General features: G+C 38.3%; 1 protein-coding gene across 1 annotated transcript in view; it reads left to right on the forward strand.

Moving 5' to 3' along the window:
* Window positions 1-8,758: 8,758 nt before the first annotated feature.
* Window positions 8,759-12,015, forward strand: part of aldh1a2 (aldehyde dehydrogenase 1 family, member A2) — a 43,326-nt gene continuing 40,069 nt past the window's right edge. Inside the window, exon 1 of the mRNA XM_061964090.1 lies at window positions 8,759-9,046. Within this exon, the coding sequence (XP_061820074.1) occupies window positions 8,930-9,046 (117 nt within the window). The 5' untranslated portion in view covers window positions 8,759-8,929. The remainder of the gene's footprint in view (window positions 9,047-12,015) is intronic.

Genomic DNA, 12,015 nt, shown 5'->3' on the forward strand with positions numbered 1-12,015 from the left:
TTCGGAGTTGCGAGGGGCGCTGGAGCCTATCTCAGCTACAAGTCGCCACCTCATCGCAGGGCCAACACAGATAGACAGACAACATTCACACTCACATTCACACACTAGGGCCAATTTTTTAGTGTTGCCAATCAACTTATCCCCAGGTGCATGTCTTTGGAGGTGGGAGGAAGCCGGAGTACCCGGAGGGAACCCAGGCAGTCACGGGGAGGACATGCAAACTCCACACAGAAAGATCCCGAGGCCGGGATTGAACTCACGACTACTCAGGACCTTGGTATTGTGAGGCAGACGCACTAACCCCTCTTCCACCGTGCTGCCCATAATAGCTATTTAATTTAAATTTATTAAATTATTTTTTAGTTTGTCTATTTTAATGTAGCCGTTTTTATTTTAGAGAGTTTGTGATCTTGCAATATTTTGTCTATCGAAATGTACGTAACACTCCGATCATCTTTTACTGCCAAGCAATTGCATTGTTTTCAGTGGTCAACCCCCAGTAAAATAGCAATGGATAAATCAAAAAGAGAAAGATTTCTGATGAAAATAGAACATTTAATGCTTCATGGACATTTTCTTTTGCGTTTACTGTTGACATACTTGCCAACCGTCCCGGATTTTCCGGGAGACTCCCGAAATTCAGCGCCTCTCCCGAAAACCTCCCGGGACAAATTTTCTCCCGAAAATCTCCCGAAATTCATGCGGAGCTGGAGGCCACGCCCCCTCCAGCTCCATGCGACCTGAGTGACGTGTCGACAGCCTGTTTTCACGCCCGCTTTCCCACAATATAAACAGCGTGCCTGCCCAATGACGTTATAACTGTAGAATGATCGAGGGCGAGTTCTTGGTTTCTTACGTGGGTTTATTGTTAGGCAGTTTCATTAACGTCCTCCCAGCGCGGCAACAACACAAAACAACAGCAGTCACGTTTTTGTCTACCATAAAGCAGTTTGTCTGCCGTAAACAGCAATGTTGTGACACTCTTAAACAGGACAATACTGCCATCTACTGTACATGCACATGTGACAATAACATCTTGGGCTTTTAGAGAGTGCAGTGCACAACTGCGCACACAACAAGGAGACGAAGCAGAAGGCATCATCAGAGAGGGTGTTCAGCATGGTTAGAAAAATAGTGACAGAGAATAGAACAAGGATGGACAATTCAACCCTTAACTCAACAATGAGTAGATGAGTGTTATGTGTGTGTATATGTGTAAATAAATGAACACTGAAATTCAAGTATTTATTTTATTTATATATATATAAAATAAATGTATATATAGCTAGAATTCACTGAAAGTCAAGTATTTCTTATATATGTGCATATATATATATATACATATATATATATATATATTACTTGACTTGGTGAATTCTAGCTGTAAATATATTCCTCCCCTCTTAACAACGCCCCCAACCACGCCCCCCCCCGCCCCACCCCGACCATGCCCCCCACCTCCCGAAATTGGAGGTCTCAAGGTTGGCACGTATGACTGTTGATGAGTGTGGTTCACCCGTTTGCTTTTAATATGTGGGGAGAAAATAGCAAGCAACAAAAAATGCAATGTGGAAATACATTTCCAGGACAAAAACACAGCATTCGTGGAAAAATACTACCGAGCTGGAGATGACCGAAAAAGAGCATTTTCGGAACTGCTGCAGAAAACTGATCAGAGCAAAAATACTTGCTGAGTCGTAACTAAAAGTAGTGTTATTGTCATTTTAGGGATCAAACAAAATTTGTGGCTCTAGGTGGATTTACTTTGGTGGGAAATGGGCTCAAATGGCTAGTTGTATGCTGAAGGTTGACGACCCCTGGTCTATACTAATAGTACTATTAGTAGAAGTTATGGGAGTAGTAGTAGAGCAATAAGAAACCTAGTATTAGTTGATTTAGCTATAGTAATGTAATGTGTATACTAGTAGGACTACTAGTAGCAGTAATTTAGTTATTAAAAGATTACAGTTGGTACAAAATGCGGCTGCTAGACTTTTGACAAGAACAAGAAAGTTTGATCATATTACGCCTATACTGGCTCACCTGCACTGGCTTCCTGTGCACTTAAAATGTGACTTTAAGGTTTTACTACTTACGTATAAAATACTACACGGTCTAGCTCCATCCTATCTTGCCGATTGTATTGTGCCATATGTCCCGGCAAGAAATCTGCGTTCAAAGAACTCCGGCTTATTAGTGATTCCCAGAGCCCCAAAAAAGTCTGCAGGCTATAGAGCGTTTTCTATTCGGGCTCCAGTACTATGGAATGCCCTCCTGGTAACAGTTAGAGATGCTACCTCAGTAGAAGCATTTAAGTCCCATCTTAAAACTCATTTGTATACTCTAGCCCTTAAATAGACCCCCTTTTAGACCAGTTGATCTGCCGTTTCTTTTCTGCTCTGCCCCCCTCTCCTTCGCGGAGGGGGGCAGAGTTTCTCATTGTCATCCCATTGGGTTGAGTTTTTTCTTGCCCTGATGTGGGATCTGAGCCAAGGATGTCGTTGTGGCTTGTGCAGCCCTTTGAGACACTCGTGATTTAGAGCTATATAAGTAATCTTTGATTGATTGATTGATTGATTGATTGAGTTATATTGGTGATAGTTGTATAGTACCGGCCACACTAATGAAATAGCAATTGTAGTACTACAGTATAAGCATATAAGTATCGGCCATAGTAAAGAAAGTAGTAGTTGTAGTACTAATGTGTAGGTATCGGCCACATTAATGAAAGTCATAGTATTAGTGAAAGTAGTAGTTGTAATACTACAATATCGGCCACAGTAATGAAAGTAGTAGTTTAATACTACAGTGTAGATATCGGACATAGTAATGAAAGTAGTAGTGTGTAGTAGTAGCAATACTACAGTGTAAGTATCGGCCATAGTAATGAAAGTAGTAGTTTTAATATTACAGTGTAGGTATTAAACATAGTAATGAAAGTAGCAGTTGTAGTACCATAGTAATGAAAATAATAGTTGTAGTACTACAGTAAGTATTGGCTATCGTAATAAAAGTAGTTGTTGTAGTACTACAGTGTAAGTATTGACCATAGTAATGAAAATAGTAGTTGTAGTACTATAGTATAAGTATCGGCCATGGTAATGAAAGTAGTATATGTATTATTACTGTATAAGTATTAGCCAAAGTAATAAAAGTAGTAGTTGTAGTACTACAGTATAAGTATTGGACATAGTAATAAAAGTAGTAGTTGTAGTACTGTAGAATAAGTATCGGCCATAGTAATGAAAGTATAGTTGTAATACTACAGTAAAAGTATTAGTAATAGTAATTTAAGTAGTAGTTGCAGTACTACAGTGTAGGTTATGGCCATGACAATGAAAGTCGTAGTATTAATGAAAGTACTAGTTGTAGTACTAGTATAAGTATAAGTTTCGGCCATAGTAATGAAAGTAGTGCTAGTGTTGGTGACAGCGGTGATAGTAATAGAAGGAGTGGGGATAATAGTACTAGTAGTAATAGTAGTACCGGTAGTAGTAGTATTTGTTGGTGATCATTTTAGTAGTATAAGTATTGGCCATAGTAATAAAACTAGTAATAGTAGTCAAAGTGGTAGTAGAAGTAGTTTTAGTAGTGGAAGCAGTAGTAGTGGTAGAAGATGTGGTAGTGGTGTCATTGTAGTAGTAGAACTAGTAGAACTAATGAGTGTATGTGTACTTGTTAGTAGTTGTTTTAGGTAGTTAACGTAGTAATTGTAGTATTGGTAATAATATAGTACCAGTAGCAGCTGGTTTAGTGATGTTGGTGATAGTTGTAGTAGCATCAGCCATAGTAATGAAAGCTGTAGTACTAGTACTAGTCCTAAGGTATTATGTGATCTGTAAAGAGGTGAGTGTAAAATTCTTCCTGCTCCGCCACCTATAAAAATATAATAGCACTTTTTTGGTGGGATAAAAACTTTTTTCTGTCGTATTAACGTCATATTTTTATAAGAATCAAATATGTATTCAATAATTCAAAGTTTAGATTGAAACACAAATCTACACTACATGAGTACACTAAATATACCTACTAAATACCAGAACACTTTTTTGAATTTAGCACTTTCTTACTGTAAGTCTAAGTACTTGGTCACACGTTTACCTCATTCAAGAATTTTATTTTTTCATTTATCGGTTTATTGCCTTTTTGTTAGCTCACACACTTTTTGTTTGTATTCTGTTAGCCTTGTTTATACTTCAGTTTACATTAAATCTTATTTTATATAAATCCTACTGTCTTCCCGACTTGCACTTAATAGAAACTTTCTGCTAAATAAAAGGTAAATGACACGAATTAAAGAAGGAATAAATACGAATTTTTGCTTTTATATCTTGCATTTTGCTTGTGTGAATATGCACTGTTATTAGCTATGTTTTTTAATGTGCTGCCATTCTGATTAAAATGTATTGAAAACTTAATTTTTGTTTGTGTTGATATAAATTCAACTTTAGAAAGAACAAAATGTAAATAAAAAGTAAATTACGAACAGTAAATGGATTATAGTAAATAGTAATAGTAAAAGGGTCTCAGTCATTAAAGTGTTAAAAATAGGTCATTTATTTAAAAATAAAAAAATTAAAAAATTATATATATACATCCATCCATCCATTTTCTACCGCTTATTCCATTCGGGGTCGCGGGGGGTGCTGGAGCCTATCTCAGCTACAAACAGGCGGAAGGCAGGGTACAACCTGGACAAGTATATACAGTATACATATATATATATACACAGTGTATATATATGTAAATATATATATATATATATATATATATATATATATATATATATATATATATATATATATATATATATATATATTTATATATATATACAAAAACACAAAATATGCAATTATTGGAGCCTTGATTAGATAAATAATTCATAATAACATTGCTTTTGATTCATTATTATTTTTTGAACAATGACACCTTTTGGCCAAGGTCAATTGTCGTGTAGTGTACTTGTTTAAAAATAAAAATCAATACTTCTATAACAATGGTAAAAATAATTCATATACTAATATATGTATATTATTTTTACTTTTAACGCTTAAATCTCTACGTAAACTTTAGATCAATCCATCGATTCTTAAGGTTTTTATTTTTATTTTTTGAGCAACGACAGTTTTAAGTAAAAAAACAACTGCCTGCATGGCAGCTTTGTGTAATTTGTGTCAATATTGCAACACTTTCTCGTTGCATTACTCTTTTATTCCACTGTTTATGTCAAAGTATTCTTAAAATGTGTCGCAAGCTGCATTTATATTAGGGGTGTCCGCACTCTGGACACCCCTGATTAAATTTTGCATGAGAGTGATAACCTGTGATTAATCATGATTAATCCAAATTAAAATGTGTGATTAATATGATTGAAAAATAATCATTTGATAGCACTAATTCCATTACATATTCACTGTTACTGTTAAAACTGAGTTGGACACCCCCGTAGTAAAGTAAGCATAATTACACCCTTAAAAATGATGATGATGTATTTTCCTTATGATATTCACAGTGGGCCATTTTGACTTGTGTTCTACCACAACTATGCAGATGACACTCAGATCTACGTGTCACTGACGGCAGGTGAACGTCGGCCTGTTAATTCACTTTGTCGCTGTATGGAACAGATCAGTGTGTGGATGCAAAATTATTTTTTGCAGCTAAACTCAGACAAAACTGAAATCATTGTCTTTGGCCCACAGAAGCAAATAGAAACAATTATTACTCACCCTGAGACCCTCTCACTGAAACCTAATAATCAGGTTAGAAATTTAGGGGTAATCATGGACTCAGACTTGAACTTTAACAGCCACATTAAGTCAATAACATCAGCAGCTTTTTACCACCTGAAAAGCATTGCCAAAATCAGAGGAATAATGTCTAAATCAGACTTAGAAAGACTAATCCATGCCTTTATCACCAGCAGGTTAGACTATTGTAATGGCCTTCTCACTGGGCTCTCTAAACGAGCTGCAAAGCAGCTGCAATACATCCAAATTGCTGCTACTCGAGTCCTAATGAGAGCCAGGAAATACGACCATATTAGTCCAGTTCTTATGTCACTGCACTGGCTTCCTGTTGCTCAGAGAATAGACTTTAAAACAGCTCTTCTTGTGTATAAGTATTTTCATGCCAAAGTACATCTCTGACATGTTAGAGCCATATGAACCATCTCTACCTCTGAGAACTTCATGGAGTGGTCTCCTGCTGGTGCCTAGAGTCAGGACCAAACATGGTGGAACTGCGTTTCAGTTTTATGCTCCTAAAATGTGGAATAGTCTTACTGAAGATGTGAGACAGGCCTCAAAGTTGGCAATGTTCAAATCCAGGCTGAAAACACTTTTATTTGATTGTGCACATGACAGCTGAAAGTAACGTTTGTATTTTATCTACACTCTTTGATTGATTTTAATTTTGATAAATTGTGATTGTTTTTATGATTGTATTTGAATTTGAAAATATTTTTATTTTTGCTTTCTTTGAATTTTCTGTAAAGCAATTTGAATTGCCTTGTGTATGAATTGTACTCTATAGATACACTTGCCTTGCCTTGCCATGGCGGATTCCATGTGTTGTCAAATGAAACAAAAATTGAGCGGTTTGGCTACAATACCCAGCAATATGTTTGGAGGAGAAAAGGTGAGGCCTTTAATCCCAGGAACACCAATCCTACAGTCAAGCATGGTGGTGGTAGTATTATGCTCTGGACCTGTTTTGCTGCCAATGGAACTGGTGCTTTACAGAGAGTTAAATGGGACAATGAAAAAGGAGGATCACCTCCAAATTCTTCAGGACAACCTAAAATTATCAGCCCGGAGGTTGGGTCTTGGGCACAGTTGGGTGTTCTATCAGTACAATTAACCCAAACACACGTCAAAAATGGTAAAGGAATGGTTAAATCAGGCTAGAATTATGGTTTTAGAATGGCCTTCCCAAAGTCCTGCTGAAGAAACAAGTCCTGCTGAAGAAACAAGTCCATGTCAGAAAACCAACAAATTTAGCTGAACTGTACCAATTTTGTCAAGAGGAGTGGTCAAAAATTCAACCAAATATTAACATTGCTGTATGTATACTTTTGACCCAGCAGATATGGTCACATTTTCAGTAGACCCATAATAAATTCATAAAAGAACCAAACTTCATGAATGTTTTTTGTGACCAACAAGTATGTGCTCCAATCACTCTATCACAAAAAAGTTGTAGAAATTATTGGAAACTCAAGACAGCCATGACATTATGTTCTTTACAAGTGTATGTAAACTTTTGACCACGACTATATATATATATATATATATATATATCCATCCATTTTCCACCGCTTGTCCCTTTTGGGGTGGTGGGGGGTGCTGGAGTCTATCCCAGCTGCATTCGGGCGGAAGGAGGGGTACACCCTGGACAAGTCGCCACCTCATCGCAGAGCCAACACAGATAGACAGTATATATATATATATATATATATCCACATCGAGAGGAGCCAGATGAGGTGGTTCGGGCATCTGGTCAGGATGCCACCCGAACGCCTCCCTAGGGAGGTGTTTCGGGCACGTCCGACCGGTAGGAGGCCACGGGGAAGACCCAGGACACGCTGGGAAGACTATCTCTCCCGGCTGGCCTGGGAACGCCTCGGGATCCCCCGGGAGGAGCTGGACGAAGTGGCTGGGGAGAGGGAAGTCTGGGCTTCCCTGCTTAAGCTGCTGCCCCCGCGACCCGACCTCGGATAAGCGGAAGAAGATGGATGGATGGATGTATATATATATATATATATATATATATATATATATATATATATATATATATATATATATATATATATACTGTATATATATATCATATAAATGAAGATATGCTATATAAATAAACATTGATTGATTGATTGATCACCTCGACTTGGTCATTTGAAAAGTAGCTCGCCTGCTGAAAAAGTGTGGGCACCCCTGCTTTAAGGGTGCAGTTCTCCAATTTCTTCCGACAGAGGGCGCTCCATGAATACATTTCGGAGCGTCTGCTGAGCTTTGTCACCCTGCACCCCCTATTGTTCATACACATTCATATTCATACATCTACAGTATGTATGCTCTGAGGCGACAGCCATTCATCTTTGTCACTTTGAAGTACGCAAGCACACACTTGGAGAGTGTGAGGAACAAGAAGAAGAAGGAGGAGGTCTGATGTGTTGATGGACAAGAAGCATCCTCTGGGGGGAGATTGCAAATGATCCTCTTCATCACCATCATCACTTCTTTGTGCTGTCACGTTGCCAAACGTAAAAGTGTTGCAAACACTAGTGGCATGACCATAGATAAATAAGATGTAAGCTATTTATTTGAGTAGACATGCTGCTAATTCGTGGATGTTTATTAGGAATTATCACCTGCAAGTAGTCCTCATTTGCATGAGCTGCTCTTGTACCAAACAAGCTACATGCTGATACAGTCGTTTGGCACCTCAGTGCCACTGAGGAAATAGTTGCACAATGAAGGTGTTAGGAAGTGTGCGTGAAATTGCAGGATTCAATTTGCATGCACTTTTTTTAATGCACACAAATTCTCACTAAATAAACTTTAAAATGTGTTATCAAAACAAAAAAGAAGCGATGAAGAGTGAATCACAGTGGAAGGATTTGCAAAGTTTGTGGGTGGGTTTTATGTAAATGCGTGGAGTTACTTTGCAAAAAAAAAAAAAAGGACAGCCCTTCTGTTGCCCAATGAAAGCGCGCCTGGGTTGACACCTGGCTATAAACCCAAGAAAGGAAGCCCAAAGTCCACTTCACAACTCGGCCGTGTAGGAGGACGAAGACACGCAAAGAGAGAGTGAGAGAGAGAGAGACTGAGAGAGAGAGAGAGAGAGAGAGAGAGAGAGAGAGAGAGAGAGAGAGAGAGAGAGAGAGAGAGAGAGAGAGAGAGAGAGAGAGAGAGAGAGAGGCTCCGTGATGACTTCCAGTGAGATCCACATCCCCGGGGAGGTGAAGAGCGACCCCGCCGCCCTCATGGCATCCCTCCAGCTGATGCCCTCGCCGGTGCCCAACCCTGAGATCAAGTACACTAAGGTCAGTACACTTACATCCATTCATGCATTCCAAGCAAAACTGCACATTTCTTCTTCTTCTTCTTCTTCTTTTTCTTCTTCTTCTTCTTCTTCTTCAAACCCCCAAAGTTAGTCTTGAAGTGGAAAAGAAAGTCTAAAAAAGGTTTAATGATCACTGCAAAGCTGATCACTTAAGAGTTGAATGACTATCATTTGAAATGAGTTAGAATAAAAATATGTAATGTGAGGAATAAAAAAAACAGGTACACCACATTTTTGCAAGATCAAAAACAGGTGACTTTTCATTAATAATGTGAATTATTGTATTCATTTAACAATAAGCTGCATCAAATGCGCTCATCTGGTAAGAGCATGACACCACATATTAAAAATGTATTAAAAAAACTTTTTTTATTTATTTCGCCTATGCATACAGTTACAATATGCATGATATGACACCTATTTCCCATTTCTTATTACTACAAAAGGGAGTAGGAAGAAGCAGAGCTTTTCCAATCCGATACTCCTTTACCGTGGCATAGCACTTCCTGTGCTCAATCTGTAACACAAATTAAATAAAGTATAATTATTATTATTAACAATTGTTTCCAGTTGACTCAGCAAAACAGAATCAGCTTTGAGTACAACAATGCGCTTTTAAAGCACACCGAGCATACAACCACAAAAATAAACATATTGGTAAACCTATATGTCTATTTTATCGAAAGGCCCAAATTATTGCAGCGTGCGTGCAGATGCAACGACGTTTAATGTACTTGATGATGTCAAAGATAATTTATTCAAAAACACACACATTAGCCTTTAGTTGCTGTAATTGAACAATAACAAGCCATCGTTAAAACGTCACATGCAGCAACAAAAGCCTTAAGTCCACACTGATTATGGTGTTTTACCGCGGCAGTGCGTGTGTGTGTGTGTGTGTGTGTGTGTGTGTGTGTGTGTGTGTGTGGTGGGCTTGTAAGTTGTTCATTTACTGTAACTAAGATTGCTGTCAATCATTTTAAGCATCAGTTGGGGGGGCGGTGGGTGCAAGTGAAGTCTTTATTAATTTAGCATGTGTGGTCCACGTCTTAATGGTCATAACAAATCTGGATAAATGCGATAATTATATAACTTGGTCAGAGCAAGCAAAGGCGATATCGCAAATGTTTTTGCTGCGGGGGGGGGGGTGCAGAAACAGCTGGAGAAAGGAGTCACACGCTTTATTTGAAACAGAAATGTTCTGCCGGCGCAAAGCATCTCGTATATTTCAGCCGTTTTAATCTGCGACCATTTCCACATGACCTTTGACCTCGCTGTACAGGCCTCGTTTCCATTTTGTGTGTGGCGGAAATGGCGGACATGGCGAGGCCTCTTGCAGCTCCCGTGCTGATCTTTTGGCAGGTTTTTCTTTTATGATGTGTGATTAAAGGGCAGTTTCCATAGATAGTGTAAGTCCATCCCATAATTGTTCCCCGAACACATACCGCCGTGTCACAAGTGCAAAGGTCATCGCAAAGAGGATGTTGTCTTGTCGCCGCCGTGTTTGGGAAATGCAGCAGCGACTTGGTGAATTAACCCCCAGGAATTTGGATCATGCAGTCCCGGTTCGTTTGGTGGACACATGGGGGGACACATGGGGGGGACGCAGGGGGACAAGGGCCCTGATTTATGGGCACCCCTAGCGTAGGCGCTCTTGCTCACACCAGGGTCCTGTTCTCCATCCCACTGACTAGGAAACTTTTGACTTTCTTTCACAATATTTTGCGCCATTGCATCACCGTGATATTGCACAAACAACGCATGTGTGTGACCCTACACACACACACACACACACACACACACACACACACACACACACACACACACACACACACACACACACCGCATAAAGCTGATACACTATCAACGCTCAGATAAAAGGCAGCTTATGGCTACTGAGGTTTGTCCTTTTTACCTAATAGTCCCACTCGTAACGCCGAATCACCATTTAGGAACATGTTCCCGACTTTATTCTAATGTACTTTATTCTTCGCCGCCCTGCCCCCGCTTGGGTTGAGCACGAAGGCCGCAGCAGCTGGCTTACAAGACACAAGCAGCTTCAATCAAGCTTGACCTCAGCGCCACGGAAGCCGTAAATAAGACGGCCGTGATACACGTTCTCACTATACACTAAACATTTTCATTGTTAATTCACCGCAAATGACTGGCTAATAGTTATATTACTTTCACAGTCATTTACTGTGAAATATATTTTCAGCAATTTGCTGTAAGTGGTGAGCTGTGACCTTACAGTTAATTACAATTAAGTCACAACTAAATGCTGTAACTTCACACGTGTAATGTTTATTGTTCACAACAATAAAATCACAACTAACTTTACGACTGTATTTTTTTTGTTAATTACGCTCTCGTTTTAACAGCATACAAGAGTGTGCAGCCTAGTCTACGGAAGCCCTTAAGAGATAAATCAGTTTGAATGTATACTGTTATTTGTGGGGATATTACAGAGGACTATGATTTCAGCATTTTACTGTGAAATTGCAGTTAAATGCAGTCACATTTAAGGATATCATATTCTTATAATAATTTGGTATAATGTTACAGTCAATTTTTATTACAGTGCATTACTGTGAAATAACAGGTAATTTCTGTGAAATATTAAGATCTTGTATTCTAATTGTAATTTGATGTAATGTTACAGTACATTTTGTTTACAGTGTTTTCAAGTGGAATAACATTTAAATGCTGTGACACATAAGGATATTGTATTTTGATAGTATTTTTTGTAAAGTTAGTCATTTTCTATTACAGTATTTTACTGTTGAATAACAGTTAATAACTGTAAAATATAGGGATGTAATATTTTTTATAGTCATTTGTTATAATGTTGAAGCAAATTTTGATTACAATATTTTACTATGAAATAACAGTTAATATAAGGACATTGTGTTTTTATAGTAATTTGTTGTAATGTTATAGTACATTTTG

The sequence above is a fragment of the Nerophis lumbriciformis genome, linkage group LG06 (genome assembly GCF_033978685.3).
Source record: "Nerophis lumbriciformis linkage group LG06, RoL_Nlum_v2.1, whole genome shotgun sequence".
In the NCBI taxonomy this organism is placed as follows: domain Eukaryota; kingdom Metazoa; phylum Chordata; class Actinopteri; order Syngnathiformes; family Syngnathidae; genus Nerophis; species Nerophis lumbriciformis.